This window comes from Rattus norvegicus, chromosome 7 (genome assembly GCF_036323735.1).
Source record: "Rattus norvegicus strain BN/NHsdMcwi chromosome 7, GRCr8, whole genome shotgun sequence".
NCBI lineage: Eukaryota > Metazoa > Chordata > Mammalia > Rodentia > Muridae > Rattus > Rattus norvegicus.
The window spans coordinates 71750988-71771313 of record NC_086025.1 but is presented as its reverse complement, the minus strand read 5'-3'; the positions used below and the strand labels follow the sequence as shown (position 1 = coordinate 71771313).

The 20326-nt window shown below is 46.8% G+C and overlaps 1 protein-coding gene and 1 long non-coding RNA gene across 3 annotated transcripts in view; one reads left to right on the top strand and one right to left on the bottom strand.

The window, feature by feature from the left end:
* The first annotated feature begins 1213 nt into the window (after positions 1-1213).
* LOC134479714 (uncharacterized) lies at positions 1214-11268 on the top strand. The gene is made up of 2 exons (XR_010053359.1): positions 1214-2128; positions 10649-11268. It is a non-coding gene; the product is annotated as an uncharacterized LOC134479714 (long non-coding RNA).
* Positions 11269-14122: 2854 nt separating this feature from the next.
* The window catches only part of Atp6v1c1 (ATPase H+ transporting V1 subunit C1), a 37866-nt gene continuing 31662 nt past the window's right edge, over positions 14123-20326 (bottom strand). Inside the window, exons 8-12 of one of the 2 annotated variants that reach the window (XM_006241602.5) lie at positions 19567-19659; positions 19292-19385; positions 17909-18006; positions 16089-16215; positions 14123-14969 (exon numbers count right to left, since the gene is read on the bottom strand). In XM_006241602.5, the coding sequence (XP_006241664.1) occupies positions 14874-14969; positions 16089-16215; positions 17909-18006; positions 19292-19385; positions 19567-19659 (508 nt within the window). In that variant the 3' untranslated portion in view covers positions 14123-14873. The remainder of the gene's footprint in view (positions 14970-16088; positions 16216-17908; positions 18007-19291; positions 19386-19566; positions 19660-20326) is intronic. The other variant, NM_001011992.1, reaches the window with a different exon arrangement.

The following is a 20326-nucleotide window of genomic DNA, read 5'->3' as shown; positions in this document are numbered from 1 at the left end:
TGCTGCTTGGCTACCCATTGTCCTTCTCTTAGGCCAAGTGGCAGGGCAGCTTCCAAGGCCTGGACTTGCCTGGAATCGCCCAGTTGTTGGAAACAGAGATTTAGGTCTGGTCTCCTTAACTGCCAATTTGAAGCCTGCCATGCAGTCAGCCCGGCCTTCTCAATGGGCTGAAGAAGTTTCAAGTGGGAGTCAGGGTGGTGAGAAGCGCTGAGAGGAGCCAGGACTCTCTAACAGGTACTGAGAGCCTGGTGGCCAGTGTCCGTGTTGATATGTTAATAGACACCTCCGTTAGCCATTTGTTGGGGTTTCTTAGAGGACCTGTTATTGTGAGTTCACAAGGGAAGTAGCCAGGAACCAAGGTCCTCCTGGTGGGAATCTCATCTCGCCTAGACTGAAGCAAAATCAGAGAAATTTTAGTCATTCAACTTTCAGGTTGATCAGTAAAGGATCCAGATGTGATATGTTTCTATTTTTATTTTTATTTAGTCTTTTTTGTTGGCATTGTTTGTTTGAAACAGGACTGGACCAGACAAATTTTGTAGCCTAGGCTAGTCTTGAACTCATGAGCCTCCTGAGTCAGAGGGTTGAGAAATTGCACTGATGTCAAGTGGTCTGGAATGAACTATTCAGTCCCTCTTTGATGTGTAAAGGAAGACACAACAAGATTTATCCAGTAAACTGAGGGAAACATATCAGCCACACATTTAATGATGTTTAATGAGCCAAACATTCCTGACACACATTTAAACATGGGCACTGACCTATCCCTTCTCTGCTGAGCTCTAACCGGATCCCCTGACTTACCTTCTGTGGTCTGACACTAAGTTGACTACTGAAGCAACCTCTGTGGGGCAGCACTGAAGGCTGAGGGCCTGGCTGCAGCGTGAGGGCCAGATGCAGCCCTCAGGAATTCTCGCTTTAGTATATCTAAAGCCAAATCAGCTCAATTACATCATCTCTCTGCTCCAAAAATGAGAACAGACTAAATACCCCATTCCCCTACAAGCTATTTAATCATGCACTTACAGTGTGTATGTGTTCATGTGTAGTATGTATGTGTGTGCTTGTGTGTGTGCATGTGGATACATGTGCACATGTCTGTGCATATATGTGTGTGCATGTGTGCATGCATATGTATGGTATACGTGTGCGCGTGTATGTAGTAGTATAATTGTGATTGTTTAATGTGCTATTTGGTATTCTACTTTTTTTTTTAAAGATTTATTTATTTATTATATGTAAGTACACTGTAGCTGTCTTCAGACACACCAGAAGAGGGCATCGGATCTCTTTACAGATGGTTGTGAGCCACCATGTGGTTGCTGGGAATTGAACTCATGACCTCTGGAAGAGCAGTCGGGGGCTCTTAACCACTGAGCCATCTCTCCAGCCCCTGGTATTCTACTTTTACTTAGTGTACACTGATCTAATGCACTTACTTCTGCTTCCTTAATTTTACTGCAAGTGTTTTAGCCACTTGCTTTCAATGGCAAAGAAAATAGAATCTGGTACAGATGATGGTGCTGTCTGGATCATTTCTACTTACATAGGCCATGCTCCGATGGCTTGACTTTTAGAAACTGTGAAGCCTGAGGGAGGAACAGCAGCCAGGGCTAGGGACAGCTCAGTGGTAGCTCTGGTCCAGCATGTGCAAGGAAGGTCCTGAGTTCAACCTCCATCATCTCAAGAGAGAAAGAGGAAGAAGAAAAGGAGAAAGAAAGGGAGAGGGGAGAGGAGGAGGAGGCAGTCTCCCTCACACTCCTCAGTTCACACTCCTCATCCCTCACACACCTCTGGTCATTATTGCATCACTCCCAGGGCTATTCTGGGCTGATACTGGGGAGCTCCTTCAGCTCTGTCCTCATACTGTGCTAGTGACGGTTCTGGTGACAGGCCAGATGGCCAACCCAGAGCCTTCAGCCTGGTGTGATTGCTCATGAGGGGAGTAGGGAGTGCCCATGCCTGAACTGAAGCATAGGGAGAAGGTGGATCCAGAACACATTCCCCAAGGAACCTGCCCAGGCGCATGTGTGGGCAGCTCAGCCCCCTCTCTCTCTTTCAGCCTGACAAGGCCAGGACTTCCGGCTACTTCAAACGCGTGCCTTGTATGCACCCTGGATATCAGAAGGTAAAGCAGGAACGGCCTGACGGAGTCTGGGTGTGGATGGATGGCAGACACTGCGCTGTCAGGTTGCAGCACCTACTGCTGTCTCCATTCAGTGGTCAGTGCACCCAGCCCCGACCCCACCCCAGCCGCTCGATGTGGGAGCACTCACTACAGAGACAACGGTCACTCTGTTAGGTTGTTTTGTGGGGCTGGGGAGCAAACATGGAGACCACACATGCTGTGTGCATGCTCTACCACTGAGCTCCAGCACAAACACAGACAGAACATGCCAGGCGTTCTGCTGGAGGGTGGGAAGCACGGACTGAGTCCTAACCGATGAGGTGTCAGGGGACTCTGATAAGCGTCTACAACATTCCTTCTGGCTGAAAGGAAAGCTTGCAGGAACAGTCTTCTCTGCCTTCTGTTCTGCATTTATTTGTGTATTTATGTTTTTATTTTATTGTATGAACTTGTTTGGTGTGTGTGTGTGTGTGTGTGTGTGTGTGTGTGTGTGTGTGTACACGTACATGTCTGAGGACAACTTGCATGTCTCTAGGACTAGCCATAGGCTGTCAGGAGCCTCGGAATCCTGTTGCTGGCCAGTCTGTTCTGGTTTTTGAGTGCAGTTCTAGGAAGATGTAGTACCTTGTGCTCACAGCCCTCTGAGAGTGAGCCTTAAGGCTGGTATCTGTGTCCAGCAGTCTGTGGGCGGAGGGTAACCTCCAGTCAGCAGTGCTGGTGTGAGATTCAGCTGGGGATGGGGGTGGCACTCTCGGGGTAGGTGGGGCTGTCTGGGGTGGAGGCTAAGGGTGCTGCCTGGGCTCCTGACTTGAGGGCACCTTTGTTTACTGTTTTTATTTTGAGAGACAGTCTCATTATGTGAACCAGGCTCATTGAAAAGTCATCATGTAGTCTAGGCAGGCCTTGAACTTGACATTCTCCTGCCTCAAGACCTTCAAGCTGAGACATTGGCTCCTGGTTTTCAGATTCTGATAGAAGAACAAAGTTCTTGGTAACAGATATTTTTGTAATTATACATAAACCCTTTCTCTGAGGAACTGTAATACATTGCCACGCTCCACTGTGCTGACCAGTTTTACGTCAACTGGACACAAGCTAGATTCACGTGAGAGGAGGAGATCTCAATTGAGAAAATGCCTCCTAAGATCAGGCTTTAGGTAAGTCTGGAAAGTCCTTTCCTAATTAGTAATTGATGGGGAATGTCCCAGCCCCAAAGCGGGTGGTGCTATCCCTAGGTGTTGGTCCTGGTTCTGTAAGAAAAGTAGGCCAAGCAAGCTGTGAGGAGCAAGTCAGCAAGCAGCATGTGCCTCTGCGTCCTCTGCGTCCTCTGCTGTCCTCTGCTGTCCTCTGCGTCCTCTGCTGTCCTCTGCGTCAGCTCCTGCCTCCGGTTCCTGCCCTGACTTCCTTCAATGATGAACAGTGATGTGGAAACAAAAGCCAGTAAACCCTTTCCTCCCAAGCTCTTCGCCATGGTGTGTCACCACAGCAACAGTGTCCCTGACTAGGACAATCCCTGTCATGCTTGACTAACGGATTCCTTTACATTGTAACTGTAGTCCTTAGAGAAAAAGAAAGAAAAGAAAAGCAGATAAAGGGATATGGAGTCGTCTTTATGACATTTACACAGCATAAAAGTGGAGACAGTGTCAGCAATTAGGAAACAAACCCAAAGAGTAAGATAGTTGGCGGCATTTCTAAAAAGAAGAAAGAAACCTCACAAATACAGTTCACTGCCCCCTCCCTTCCGGTGTGGGGTAGAGTCATGCGTGGGACAGCAACCAGGCACCATGTGGCGACTGAGGAGTTAACTTTGGTGGTCAAGAGGAACTGGAGCTCTGAGCCTGGCTGCAGAGATAAGAGAAGAAACTGACGTGAGGGCGCATGGCCAACTAAAATCTGGAAAGCTGTGACTGTGGAAAATTTTACGTTTCCTTTCAACATGGTCCCTAATTATAGAGGCTCAGACTCGGAAGGAACGCTAACACTTCTCAGGCAATCGATTCAGTATTCCAAGGGTCACGTTCCCCCCCCCCCCGCCCCGAAACTCTGCACATCCCCTGGAAGAGGAGGAGCAACTCTGCACTGCTGCCTAAGCAGATGCTTTAAAGCCTTCCACAGTAGGAGGGACCCAAGGGCAGCCGTTCCTGTGCTGTGCACGGGGTTGGGGGAGGAGGCTGGAATAAGCAGAAACCACTGCTTGTCTCTCAGCACAAAGCTGGGACGATTTAAAATAAAGGCAGCTCTTCCCACTAAAGGAAGTGGAGGTGAGAAACACAAACATACCAGAAAAATACAGGGAAGACGGTGTCACCCTCTGGCAAAAACAAAACAACAACAACAAAAACCAAGCAGAGTGTCGCTGTGGGGGGCTTTACTAAGGGGGCTTCAGGGTCAGTCAGTTATGTGGTAGATATTACTTAAGATGCCAGAATAGCTACAAAAGTTAGCAATAAAGTGGGTGGTTTGAGTAAGACCCCCATATTTTCAGGCATTTGCATATTTGGTCCCCTACTAGCTCTGTCTAGGCAAGCTTAGTAGGTAGAGCCTTCCAGGAGGAAGCATGTAGGGTGGGGTTTGAGGGCTACAAGACTTGCACCATTCCAAACTGACTGTTTCCTGTTTGCCATTGGGGAAGCAGGTAGAGCTCTCAGCGGTTTCTGCTGCCATGCCTGGTGCCTGCTTCCATACTTCCCTGCCATGTTGCTGATGACTAACCCTCTGAACTGTTGGTTCAGAATGAGCTCTTCCTTCTGAGGGCTGCCTTGCTGCTTTAATACAGCAATGTAAAAAGAACTAAGGCATACAAATTTCAGGGCTAAGGAGATGGCTGGCTCGGAGGTTAAGAGCATTTGTTCTTGCAGAAGACCTGGGTTTGGTCCCCAGCACCCACAAATGGAGGCTAAAAACTGTAACTCCAGTTCCAGAGGATCCAACACCCTCTTCTGGCCTCTCTGGGCATCAAGCACACATTTGATACAAGACATACACAAAGGTGAAATACCCAAACACAAAAAGAAACAAAGCCTACAAATCACTAAATTCTGTCTGGAATCTCATGGTCACTTGAAGAACGAAGGATTTTAAGTGTACATCTGCAACAAGTGAAAAGCTCCCAGTCCTACTGTGTGAGGTCCTGCACGAAAGCCTGCACTGGGACACAGAGAAACAGAAGGGAAAGGTGGGAAGAACTTTTCAGCAGAGTCTAGCTCACTTCCTGGTGTAGACTAGACTCAGTAAGTTCACCCATCACCCCCTGGAGAGCCAGGACCCAGAGCCTCCTCTGAATTTGCTATGTCCAATAAAGGAATTGTTATGAACTCACAAGACAGTACTAGGGCTGTCCTGGAAAACGTGGATGTGGCCCTGGGTTACTGAGTCTTGTTACTGGGACCAAACTGCCCAACTGAAGCAGAGAAAGCACTTCTGGCTTAGTTGCATCCTTGTCTCAATTCTGTGCTAATTTTGAAGTAGAGTACCCCTGTGGTGGGAGCAGGTGACATCATGAAGGACAAACAAAGTCGGGAAGAGGCCAAGGACAAGAAATCTCTGAGCAACCAGAGCCACTAAGCTCCTCCAGCAAGGTCAACCCTTCACAGGCTTGTAGAACCTCCAGAAACAGCACTGCCCACCAGGACTGTGGCACTTGGTCCCCAGCTGGTGGCACTGTTTAGGAAGGTTTTCAAACTTAAGGAGGTGGGGCCTAGTGTTAAAAAGTCACTAAAGGAGGGGGGTGGGGTTGGGGGTTATACCTCCACCCAACTTCCTGTTGACCACTCTGCTTCCTGACCCACTGAAATGTGGACAAGCAGCTTTGTGTGCCCACCACCACCACAAGCAGGAAATGTACTTTTCCCAGCATGACAGACTATACCCTGTCAAGTCGTGAGGTAAACTAAGATGCTTCCCCCTGTAAGTGCTTCTTTCAGATATTTTACTACATCAACCACTAACAGAGAAAGCTCATGTCAAGAGCTGCCATGGCTGCCATTGCCGGTAAGAAGCCTCCCGTGTGCTTCCTGGGCATTTGGAACTGGTTTGTGAGAGGAGTGGGGGATGCTTGGAGCTACAGGAGGCGGAGAGCGTGGTAATCAGCTTAGAGGGTGATTCTGGAAGGAGTTTACCAGGATGATGTTTCCTTCTTAAAATGAGGACAACAAAGCCTGCTTGGAGCCCTCAGAGGGGGGCTGATCTGCAGTCAGCTTGGAGAGCACAGGGTTCCGTGCTGTGGGAGACCTGAGCCTCCTCCTTCCTGTCCTGAGATTTTAGTGAGGTGGATTCTAAAGCAAAGGACAACCATGGCTGAGTTACCAAGACCGCACAATATGACAGCTGCCACGTGGTTCCTGCTCAGTGCTTAATGAATTTCACAGTGAAAAGTCAAATTAAAGATGTGAGGATACGCAGTCTGAAAAGGGAAGAAGTGTGAGAGGATTTAGGGTTGTGGTCACAGAGCTGGGGGCACAGCAACGGTGACTGTTAGAGATGCAACCAGCAGCAAGCTCTGCATGGGGACGAAGGTCACGGAACCTGAAAGCAAGACCTCACCCGGGAGTCCAGCAACACGAAACGCAGGAAAAAACTTCCATTTGAAAAGTGTGCCACTCACTGCATATGAAATATACTTCATATGAAGTGTAGCTTCTGAAAAATAAACTTCAAGGGTGGTGCACGCCTCTAATCACAGCACTTGGGAGGCAGAGGCAGGTAAATACCTGAGTTCCAGGCCAGCCTGGGCTATACTGTGAGTCCAGGCCTGCCCAGTGAGTGCCTCTCAAGAACAAAAACAACAGGGGCTGACTGAGGACCCCAGCCGCAGGAACCGTGGCCTGGGCACGGCAAACAGGCGCTGCCCAGCAACAGCTCCTCAGCCAGGCAGCTTCAGAGGTGCTGGGAACAAATGACACTGTCACTGCGGACACTGTGGCCATCCATGGCGACCATCTGGGACATGAGGCCTGGAAGCAGAGGAAGGTTCCAAGAGGCTGTGGCTGAGGCTGTAACACTGTGTGCGTGCGGCAAATGCAGAGGGAATGCACGCAGAAAGTGGGAAGTAGAGCTTTAGTGCTCAAGACTCCTTAGCCATCAGGAGAATATGGGCCATGCATTAAACGTCCTCAAACCGTGAGGGCACACAGTAAGTAAATCACTACGGAGAACTCCAGGTATCCCAGGATGGCTGTTTACATTGAGTTCTATAGCATAAAATTAATGTTTTTAAAGTTGTATCCCTTGGGGCTGGAGGGATGGCTCAGCAGTTAAGAACTGGCTCTTCTTCCAGAGGTCCTGCTCAGCTCCCAGAACTGGTGTTTTTTAGTATGTTCCCAAAGTCGTACAACCATTATCAACACATCTATTTTTTTTTAATCATTTTCTTAAAAACCCTCTACTGGGGCTGGAGAAATGGCTCAGTGGTTAAAGAGGTTCTTCCAGAGGTCCTGAGTTCAACACTCAGCAACCACACGGTGGCTCACAACCATCTGTAATGGGATCCAATGCCCTCTTCTGGTGTGTCTGAAGACAGCTACAGTGTATGCATATATAATAATGAATGAATCTTTAAAGGAAAAGCCTCTACTCATCAACTGCTCTCACAAGCCTACTCCTCTTCGGTACCTACCAACCACTGAGCTTCTGAGTCTGTGGCTCTGCCTACTTTTCACATTACGAAATCATGATTTCTGTGTGTCTGTCTTCTTAGCATGCTTTCAAGGCTCATCCACACTCTTTGCACACTTTGAACTTCCTAAGTTTTTGTGTAGTTTCAGTTTTCTTAGGTGCGTGAGATTCTCAGCAGTTACCGAACATTGGCTGCTCTTCCAGAGGACCTGGGTTCCCAATTCTGTGGCTGTACCCACACAGCAGCTCACAGCTGTCTGTAATCCCAGTCAAAGAGAATCTGTACCTCCTTCTGCCCTCTAAGGCACTGCATGCACATGGTGCACAGACATCCGCACAGACAAAACACCGTGTGTGTGTGCGTGTGTGTGTGTGCGCACGCAAAAGAGAAAAAGATGAAGGAAAAAAGGTTCCCATCAAATTAAAAATAAAAGAAATTAAAGAAGATTCTGCTTCCAGGAAACACAGAGGAAGTTTAAAAGAGAGAAAACCCCATTTGAATAAGGCCTCTGAGGGCAGTGAGCTCATGATTCAGTGACTGGCCATCCCCTGCCTCAGAGCGAAGAGACTAATGAGAAGTGAAGAGATGGGGACAGAGCCCCCAAAGAGCTGTCACGTGCACTGGAGAAGATTCACAGACAGCAGAGACGGCAGGGGAAGCTGGGGCAGAGGAGTGAATCCAAAATGTCCCGCATAACAGGTGCAAAGGGTGAGAGTCCCCCAGCCTGCTACTGGGCAGGGCAGTGCCTCTGGGCTAAGGAAGTGATGGGACCCTTACCTGCACACAACAAAACTTAACCCTTTCCTAAACCTAGTGCCTCTTCCTGATGGCATCCGTGCCTCTTGCAAGAGGCTTGAACTCCTCCCATTTTCTTTCTTTTTTCTTTCTTTTTTTTTTTGGTTCTTTTTTTTTTTCCGGAGCTGGGGACCGAACCCAGGGCCTTGCGCTTCCTAGGTAAGCGCTCTACCACTAAGCTAAATCCCCAGCCCCTCCTCCCATTTTCTAAACTGCAAATCCTGTTAGTGTAGACTAACAATGTAGTCCAGAAGCATCTCCTTGACGTCTCCCTAGAGCCGCTGTGGTGAATGCCCTGCACAAACGAATGCTAAGTAGGCACTGACAGACAGTGTGCTCCCACCAGACGCACACAGCTGTGTTTTCAATTCTGCTGACTCAGTATTTCCCATCAGAAACAGCTTTTGGTCTTCCAGTATGGCAACCGGTTTATCCTCTTGCACAGAGGCACAGAATGTATGCAGTAACTTTGTGATCAAAGGGAATGCTGTGGGTAGCAACCCAAGGCACAGCAACAGTGATTCACAGAGCCATCCTTTCCTCCCCTCGTTTCTCAGTTGTTGGGAAATCAAATCTGGCCATCAAGGCAAACAGAAGCTAGGCTGGCTCTTCAAGTTACAGGAAAAGGCCAACAGATACAGGCCGAGTGGCAGCAAGGGTGGAGGGGCTCACTACCAGATATGGCCAGCACATGGCCACGGAGCCACACCAACAGCAAGATTAAAAGTCAAATGTCTGTTTCTGTCACGCTAGTCACACTTCAAGTGATCAACACGAAGCCAGATGACTAGAGTGTAGTCACAGACTATTTTGAACAATGTTATCTTCAGCAAGACCTACTGTGTGGTTGGAATTGGCAGAGTATGGGTCTGACTGTCCAGACAGGCAGATGGCACCATATTAGCTTTGTTTCTTCTTTATGCCCAGACACCTGACAACGATTTACGTGAAGGAGGATATATATGAGCTTGTGGTTTAAAAAGGGACAGTCGACCCTGGTGGGAAGACATGGGGGCAGGAATAAGAATGGGCCAGCGGCACTGCGGCTGCATGGCAGAAGCGCGTGAGTGTCGGCGCTGCACGGCACACACACACTCACACTCATGCTAATGAGGGGCAAGTAAGTCAAAAAATTATTTAGCGTTTTCTGGAACTTTTCTATAAATATGGTCCCCAATCAGTATGCTGCCATGTGTGGACTTGCTAACAACATGCAAATTTCAGAACCAACCTCTAGGGTGGAAGACAAGGAAAGTGACTCCTTTTCAGCAGCACAGCCAGCGGCGCCCTCTTGTGGCAACACACAGGACCTGCATGATCGTGATTTTTATAGGAAGCAAAAGTAACTTTACACTTTGAATAAACATAAAGTCTATACAGACCTATTACTCTGAGAATCAATCCAAATATAAAATGGGTAACTATGAGACATGGTGACCTGTGTTAAGGAAAAGGAACTATTTGAGCAAAATAATCCTCCTTGAAAGAGAAGTGGGCTTGCTGAGGTCCACCACAGGCTGTTTGGATGTGACATTCTCCATACTTGCTGTCTTGCTGACCTCATGGCCACCAGCTGAGCTCAAAGCAGTGCCATAACCATCCCTTCATCTGGCACTGATCCCTTCCTCCACTTTTCCTTCCCTCTATGGCTTCCTGACACAAGCTGTCCCTTAACAAGGCCTGTCAGTAGTTCCTCACTGAATGCATCAGTCATGGCAAGCAGGGGACCTTGATCGCTATAGGCAGGTTTTACTGTCAGTTTCATACTAAAGCCTTGTGTGTGATGCCCTCTGTATATAGATACTCCTGAGGAAAGCTCTCGGCTTCCTGGGGTGTAAGTCAGAATAGCTGAGTCGACCTTTTGGTCTATAAAACATGCAACAATCACTATTTGAATGAGGTCCCGAGAGCCTTCCAATCATTCGAGTCAGCATTCCCCATACACTTTGGAGGAAGCCTGAGTCCTCCTGGCTGACCACAAGCTGAGCATCTCCTGGTTTCCATGCCAGGACAGCTGATTTCAGTCCATGTAACTGGCAGGAAATCTCTGCTTTGTCGAGGCCTCCTGCTTAAAAAGCCTAATCTTCCCGATTTCTGTTTTTCCCCAGACAAGATTTCTCTAACAGCCTTGGCTGTCCTAGAAGTCACTCTGTAGACCAGCTGGCCTCACTCAGAGAAATCTGCCTGCCTCTGCCTCCGTGGGATCAAAGGTGAATCTGCATGCTGACCATTCCTGACTGCTCCTTCTGCACACCTAGCCAACAGCAAAAAGCTCCTCTCACTGAATAACACTATGGCGTCACTCTAATTCATCTCTCTCAGATAATGGGGCTTGTATCCAAATACTATGAAGACAGAGCTTCATGTGCATGTGCAGTGTACAGCGTCCACAGAGTCAGCGAACCCTGGATCACCTGGAGCTGAAGTTACCTTGAGTGCTAGGAACCAAGCCTGGGTCTGCCACAAGAGTGCTAACCACTGAGCCATCTCCCCAGTCTCCACACTCAGATGATTTTTAAAGAATCTAATACCATATATTAAAAAAAATAAAATGCAGGGGCTGGAGAGATGGCTCAGTAGTTAAAAGCACTGACTGCTCTTCCAGAGTCCTGGGTTCCAATCCCAGCAACCACATGGTGGCTCACAACCATCTGATGCCCTCTTCTGGTGTGTCTGAAGCCAGCTACAGTGTACTTATATATAATAAATAAATCTTTTTAAAAATGAAGACGATAATTATAATGACATGATAATTTTTTTAACAATTACTAATGTTTTTGTTGTTTCATTTTTGTTTTGGGTTTTTGTTTTTTTGAGACAGAATCTTTTCTCTCTACATAGCCCTGGCTGTTCTAGAACTCACTATGCAGACCAGGCTGGCCTCGTCACGGAGATCTACCTGCTTCCCCGGTGGCAGGATCAAGCATGCACCATCACACCTAGCAGTAAGCACTTTTCTGAGTGCTGGTCTCTAATCATAATGTTCTCCATGTTTTCTCTAGAACAAAATACTGTTACAGACTTTTCAAACAAATTGTCTTGACCTACTACATTTGATTTTAACCAAAAAACTGAGTGACCTCTTTTACTAATCCTAATACAACAGTAGCCATCTATTTTTCTAAAGGCAGCAAAGGTTCTCACAGGAAGCAGTCTGTGTACCTGTGCATATGGTTTTTATGGTTTCACTGGAAGCAGTCTGTGTACCTGTGCATATGGTTTTTATGGTTTCACTGGAAGCAGTCTGTGTACCTGTGCATATGGTTTTTATGGTTTCACTGGAAGCAGTCTGTGCCTTTGCATACAGTTTTTAGCCTTGTGCACATTTTCTTAAGAAGGAGAGGAAACTCTGCCATCGATTCTTGTTTCGTTTCCAATACCTAGGAGTATAATGCAGAAATAAGAGCGAAGATGCCCACACTACAGAGTGGGCATGCACAAGGCATTGCTCTGAAGACACTACCTGATGTGTGCTTGTTCCAAAATCCATTCAGTTCATGTTCCACAAAGGGCTCATTTAAGAGCAACTTCGGCAGAAGTGCAGAAGCAACAATCTCCTGGACAGTGTGCTGCAGTTCACTAGAGCACAGCTCACCATTTGAGACCGCTCGGGGCTCCTGCCCAACACCAACACAGTTTAGTACCTGGGTATCCACTCTCCAAGCTCATTTCTATCGCAAGGATAAGGGGTGTCCTCTGGCCTCTCACGTGGCACCTTGGAGCACAGATGTATGATGGGAAGATCCCAGCAAGCAGAAGTGTCAGATTCAAATACAATTCATTCTCCATTTTGCGAGCCCATGTTGTCAGGGCTGGGGAATGTAGTCCAGGGGTGGAGTGACTGGTTGCCTAGCATGTGTCAGCCCTGGGCTCTACACCCATCACCACACATACATCACACACATAAGTATTTGTGGCTTTTAAATCCTCTGACCTGAGTCCCTACACTGTGAAACAGAACTGATCAGTCCTCCTATCACCACAGACAAAGGCTAAGGCAACAGGTAAGAATGGTCTCTAAATGTTAAAGACATCTTACAATTACCTAGGCTTCATCTGGGAGGAGACCTTGGGAAGGCAAGTAAACAGGACCAGAGCTCTCCCACAATGGTGGCCACCAGCAACAGTATCAATCCTCCACGGACTGAACTCGCTGACACTGAAGCTGCTTTAAGACTGTTCACAACACAAACCTGACCCAACTTGTCAGCATTTCTAGCCTTTAGACTCCCCAACAGTGGGTACCCCCAAATCCTCATATTAGTCAGCGTGAAGCAGTTCCCAGCAGTAAGTAAATGTGTTAAGCTCTCACCAGGCAACACTGCACTATCTGTGAACACGGGGTCCCAGTTACTCATCACAATAGCCTTTTACCACCTCCACGGGATGGGCTTGGGACTCAGAGCTCAGCAGCAGCGTGGCCCAGTCTGGCTTCAGAACCACACCTCAGCCCTCTGTACACTACGGAAGGGATGGTAAAGTGCCAGAGCTTCAAGCACACACTAATAATTCACATGGGAGCATGGTCCTTACCCACTCATATCAGAATTATAGCCCAAACACAACCTTAAAGCCTATTGTCTAAACACATTTCCTTATGGTAGGGATTATCCACATTCCTAGACACTAAGGTTCAAAGAACACTTGCAAAAGAAAGGAAAAAAACCTACAGAAATCTCTGACACTGAAGCAGATTTGCAGCTTCCTTCTGTCTAGAGGAAAACAGAAAATAAAACGGCATCCCTGCTATCTGTGGTTGCCGTGCCTTTCATCCCAGCACTTAAGGCAGAGGCAGAGGCAGGCAGCTCTGTTCAAGGCTAGCCTGGTCTACAAGGTGAGTTCCAGGCCAACCGAGCTTCAGAATGAGACTGAGTCAGTCACAATCACACCCTGTATTTCTAACATATCTGGAATTTAGATTTCCGACCAATAATCTGGCAGCGTGTGTCAACATTTACCACATGCACTTGTGGAGGCCCTCCTGGGTGTGTCTGAGGTGCAGAGGCCTGTCTCCTGTGGTGTGGTAGACCAGCACAGTCAGGAAGGGAAGGGTCTCGGCAATGCAGGCGTGACAGTGTGCAGTATAATCCATGTTTTCTTCATGAAAGCTCTAAATTGGGGGGTGAGGGGTGGGGCAGCAAGGAGGGAGAGATAGAAAGATGGGGACATGGGAAAGGACCACAAACTTCCTGAGGGTAGAAATTAGCAAGACAGGGGTATCTCTCGCATGTTCTACTTTGTAGACATCTGTATGTTTGAAGTAGATAATTACTCATGAAACAAAAATGCAAAATTTCCAAATAGCAAAGCTGTTGAAGACTACTTTTCTAAAGGCTAAGACCAAGCAGATTAGTTCTCATTCACAAAGCTGTGGTGCAAGGAGTACAGTGTTACCTCAACTCCACTGAGTTCTTTCTGAATTTTACATCAAGTTCCTCACTTCAGGAATTTTAAAGGCCAGTAATGCCCATTTTCAGACTGTGTTGGAATGGCCATGTCAAAGTGAGCCTTTATGATTACTGACATCAGGAAACAAACAAAGACTTAGACAAAATAATAATAATAATAATGACTGCACTGCATAGTTTTGCTGCACTTTATTCAAAACTGGCCCCACTTCTTACTTAAGAGAGCTAAGCGCCCAGTGTCCAAATATAAATATCACCATGTGTTGGAAAAATAACCTTCTGATTTGTGCTCTGACCCAAATTTGGCACAATTAAATCATATTCAAGTCAGACACAAGTGTTCACAGCTCAGCGGCAGTGAACTCCTGAAGCAGCCCAGACAGACTGCGGCTCCCTGGAGTCCTCTCAAGTCACACACACAGCACACCGTGCACAGGTTCTTTTATTCTGTCCTGTGGGTGTCAACAGTGCTGACAGGATAGTGTTGGAACATTCGGAAAGCACACACCTGAATGTTGTTACATTGCACTACATCACAACTTGGTAACTACTGAACAGTTATGTCTACTAATACAGTGAATGAAACATCTGCTCACACCATTCCCTGTAAACAAGGCTGTGCACTACAGTAACACAGGATTATGCATACCATGATATCAAGGAGGAAAATACCTCTTTAAATAAACTATTCTATTTATAAATAAACTCTGATTTTCTCAGTACACATTTACAGACCTGATCAATAAAAAGAAACAATATATATATATATATTTTTTTTTTCTTTAAAAAGCAAATGTTGAGATATGGACCACATAGAAATCCACCTGGGGAAGGGTAGGGAGCAAGCATGGGGCAGGAGAGTTATGAGTTAACTCTGTGAGCACACACCAACACGAGGACAGGACTGACTGGGAGGAGCTTGTTTTTACTTGAATTCCAGCAAGTTGCAATCAATCTTGTAGTACACATAGGGGTAGTATTCTTGCTGACTCAGGTTCAGGCCAGGAATATCCATAGGAGCCTACAGGAAAACCGGACACCAGTTAGCCATTTACCTTTATGAATACCTATTCTGGGCTGAAGTCACACATTTAAACTAATTTAATCTAAGTATTCACTTTGCTGTAAGAACTGGAAAAGTCTACACCTGCTGGGTCACTGAGAAACACAGTGAGCAGGAAGGCCAGACTAGGCTCTGCCCCGAAGCCTATTTGAACCATGACTCTCCCAGTTTATTGTGTATAACTGCAAAAGATAACCTTTGAAATCTTGGGTTTAGGACACAAGGCTTTTAAAACACAGTTTCTAAAAAAACCAAGTGTGGTTTGAAAGGTTCCAGGTCTATTTGCCCCTTCTAAGAATTTACTGGAAGCAAAGTTTGTAGGAAAGACTTAGGAGTCCTAGTTTCCCCAAGATCTTAAGATAGCAACTCATTTCCTACATTTTCTCTAATCAAGAAAACTAATTTTTCATTTTTCTGATTCATGAGATCTTAAACTACAGAGAAAATCAGCAAGACCTGTGAACTGTGAACTGTAAAGTAAAAACGTGCTCACACAGTGGGAGGACAGCCCCCGGCTTGCTGTCATTTGAAAGCCACTTTCGAAGCCTGCGGTGACCACTCCTCAGCATGAGCAGCACTGCCTCTTCCTCCACAGGGCCTGGGTCCAGTTTCCAGCACCCCATGGCTGCTCACAACTCAGTGTCTGCAACTCTAGCTCTAGGGAGTCTGCCTTCCTCTTCTGCCCTTGAGTGTCAGACACTCACCACTGCACAGACACACGTGCAGGCCAAACACCCGTAAGCAAAACATCTGACAACGGTTTTAGAGAAATGACAACACCCTCCATGTTCATCTGAGCCAGAGATCAGAAATGGCTCAGTGGGTAAAGGTACTTGCTGTTAAGCCTCCTGATGACCAGAGTTTGAACTCTTGACCCCACAAGGTGGAAGGATAAAACACATAGACAGGCAGGCAGGCAGGCACTTACACACTTGCGTGCATAACATACACACAAATACATGTGCACGCACGCATGCAGCCTGGTGTCCTGTGTGTCTTCTGTCCTTCCTGGGAGTCCTCGTGCAGTTTTTTTCTCCACCCCCCAAGTTCTACTGTCCTAAGCTAAGGTGTACTTACATCAATGATGGCAGCTGCACTGCTGTCCAGATGCTTGTACAACTCATGCAACACTTCTCTTAGCTTCTTCACTGATTTCTTATTAGGTTGAAGGAGCATTGCTTGGAAGTTCACCGGCAAGCCATACCTTAAAAAGTAACAGAAACAGCGCAAGCACATAAAGCACTTAAAGACAATTTCTTTTTAGAGCAAACAGCCTCCTGCTTTTCTCTTCATGGACACAGCATGCTTCATGTAAAATACTCCCTTCTCAAGTCTGCCACCAGCCACAGAAGCTTACACTGGCATGTAAACATAGACCTCTGAGCCCATTAGTATCTTTTCAGTAAAAACAGAGCCACTTCATGGGTTGTAAGCTCAGGCCTATGACCCCAACACTGGGGAGGCTAAGGCAAGGGGTTACTGAAGTTTAAGGCCAATCTGGGCTGTAGAGGTAGAAAAACAGACAGGCCAATCACTAGGAATTAATTAATATTCAATTTCACAATAATCTACAAATATGCCCAGTGCATAAATGCGCGGTTAGAAGTTCTGTCTGTAACTAAAAGCTAAGACTTTCCATCCTTCTATAAGCATTTTAAGAAACTCAAGACTGAGAAGCATGGCTGCAGACAAGTGTCTAAATGGTGATAGCATGTGCAGAGGGTCACGAGCCAAATCTATACTGTACATCGCACTGCATGCAAAATATCTCAGCAATCTATACTGTACAGCAAATCTATACTGTACATCGCACTACATGCAAAGTATCTCAGCAATCTTCATTTTAAACAAACACTGGCATTTTCTTTTAAAGACAGGGTTCGCTGACTGTGCAAACCAGGCTGGCCTCGAACCCAGAGATTGCCTGCCTCTACTTTCTACCTGCTGGGATTAAAGGTGTGCACCGCCATACCCAACATGGCTAATATCTTAAAATTCCTTTTGCACTAGCTACAAATCATGTGCCACATACTGATATCTTTACTGAAGCAAGAACCACAAAACGAATGGTGGTTCCATGAAGCCAGAAAGATGTCTCAGGGATTAAGAGCTGAGGCTTCTCTTCCAGGGTTCAATCCCCACACCCACATGGCAGCTCCCAACTATCTGTAACTCCAGTTCCAGAGGATCTGACAGCTCTTCTGGACTTCACAGGCATTATGGTACACAGGCATCACATAGGCAAAATTCTCATACACAATAGTAAATCATTTTAGAAAATGGTGGTGCTCCCCATTATAATGGAGCTCAGAATTTCTTTGCCTCAAGCCCTTCATCACTGTGCAGTCATGGGGCTTCTGGGAGAGCTGTAGTACACAAACCTGCACTTCCAGATGTCCCACATACTGGTCAGTATCAAAAGCCTTGTGGAGCACGTATGACGGACGGCACATACCTGCTGTGCTGGCACTCAGGAGGCTGAGGCAGGAAGATCAAAGGCTGAGCCAGCCTACGCTAAAAATGAGCTCCAGGTTAGCCTGGAGTGACTACGTCAAACAAAACAAGTGGCTATGGTGAGCAACTGAGACGCACACCAACTAGACAAAACTACGCAGTACATTCCGTGGGTCCCACAGTGAAATCACTCACTGCTCAGACTAACTCTCCTGAAATAGTACATGACTAAATATGAGAGACAGAGCAATGTGGGTCCCTTTTCCTGAACCTGGTGTTAAAGAACGAGATAAATATGCACATGACAATCTGTGTGACCCTGACAGTCACTCCCTCATAACTGCCTCATTGGCTGCTCCAAATCACCTTCCTAAGGCTGGATGATGTGAGGAAAAAGGCACACAGAACTCTGCAACTCCAACTTTCTCAATTAACTTCCTTACCTTAAAACAGACTCCACAAAAACCCGTAATGCTTTTATATGAATCCACGCAATAAAGGCCTCACTGAAATTCACTTTAAGCCACCGCACAAGTGGTCCCTTTAAAAAGAGAAACACAAAATTACCACAAACTTGGTTTTCAAATGGCAATTAGACAAGTCAAACATTTTTTTAAGTGATTAGCCACACTATGAAAGTTTCAAATATTATACTGGATATCAATTATTTTACCACGCTGTTAAATGAAAGGGAAAGCCAGTACTTAAAGTAGCCTCAGAAGACTCTAGAATGAACTATGTTCATCAACAGCAAAAGGCACACCCACGACTTCTCGGGAGCACAGCCATTCCCATCTGGAATCTGAATCCTGATCATGATTTATATTTTCCTGATTCTATGACAACGCAGTTCTTGCTGAACTTAAGCGTTTAGTACAATTTAAAGCCTCTTCACAGACGTCAAACAATGCCTCTTCCTGTCCACTAACACCTAACATGCCAAGCAAAAATTTTTAGGCAAAGAGGATAATTAAGCTCTGATCAAATGTTTGCTCTTTGAGCTGCTGTGGCCAACAGCATCTGACATTTGCCTGCTAGAAAGCAGAGGTGGGTGGGGTGATGGAACGGCTGTGCACGGCTGTGCGGTATCCAAGGGAGGCCTGGTCTGGACATGGGTGAGCGCCCACAGACTCCTCCTTCACATAGCCCTGGGCTGCTGGGAATCCATACAGACAAGTTCTCCCGTGACCAGGATCACCTAGCACCTCCTGACCCTGCTGCTCTTCCTTCAATGCTAGGATTACAGGGTACACCACCACAACCAGTTTTTGTCAATGTGGCACTGTGACTTTGTGCCCGCTAGGTAAGCACTCTACTAAACTACATCTTCACCCCAACACTTACATTTTTCTAGCACCCAAATTATAAATTGCATTTTCATATTTCCCCTCCTTTCAGTATCCCCAGAATGTATTTTCCATTTTCCTAAGACTCAAAAGCAAAATAAGCTCTAAAATATTCAATGAAAAGACTACAAAAGGAGGCCCTGGCTCAGGAGTGGGGCTTGAGGTCAGATCCCTGAACCCATGTAAAGAGGGGTGAAGGGCAGGCATGGACACACAGGCTAGGAACCCCAACGCTGTGGGAGTGCTGACAGGAAGGGTCTGGCACTTGCTGGCTGCCTATAATCCCAACACTCTAAAGTGGAAGCAGGAGAACCCCCAAGCTCCAGACATCCCTGGGCCACACAAAGCGTTCCACTTGGACCATGGAATGAAAAACTGTCTCAAAAAAGTAGTGGGACAGTAAAGTAACTCAAATCCTAGTCAGAGAAGACAGCACGGTTTCACTTTCTGCGCACTGACGGCACTGAGGAACACGCGTACAAACTGCTTCTTCTTGTCAGTGGACAGCCGGTTCATCTCCTCTTTGTCGGCTCTCATCTCCTCCTCGTTATACTGGAAGTCACGGACGATGAACCTACACGCAGGGGAAAGACAAGTCTGTCTACACCACGTACAGCCAAGTCAACACACTTAAATTATATTCACACACACACACACACACACACACACACACACAGGAGACAGACAGACAGACAGACACACACACACACACACACGAGACAGACAGACAGACACAGACAGACAGTCTGACTTACTTGTTTTCTCTGGCTTTGTGTCTGAAATCATCAACTGCTTTTTTAAACAAGGTGACGTTACAAAGATAACTGTCTTGGTCCTCTGAAAGAACACTAAAGGGGAAAAGGCATTTTAAGCTCTATACTTACTGTGGAATTCAGAAACAGGAGGCTGGGAAGGCACACTCGCTTCATCTGCAGCACCTCCAACAACAAGACACTGGATATTCCTGGCAGTCTCCAGTTCAGATGCCTTCACACGCTCTACCACACTTACTAGCTGACAAGATGGTCTGCTCTGGAGCATGCTGTTCAATTTCTAGCATCAGTCCGGTTGGTCAAACTGTCTCTTCTCGTCTCACGGACTATTCTTTCTCTTTCCACTCCAATCCAGTCAGCCCACAGGGTCTGGCTCAACTGCTCTAGACTGCTACCAACTCGAGCTCCAGGTACTCATTCCTGTTTTCCCATCCCCCGCAGCCCAATCGGAACTCCCCAGCTCTGAGTGAACATACTTCTGTGGGTCATGGGGTCCTTTTAGGGTCTATGGTGCCTGTGAGTACACAACTTCTGGCCGCAGCTCCATGGACACTGTAAGGACCTTCCCAGACACAACTGCCAGGAAACTCTGTCACAGAAGGCCGATATTGGCTCAGACAGGAGAATCTAGACTGCTTTATGCAGAGGCGAGGTCTGTGAAGCTAAACACAATGCTTTCAACAGCCACACCCCGGGTGGGCACAGACTCAGGAGGGAACTCTTCTACTGCTCATACGCTGGG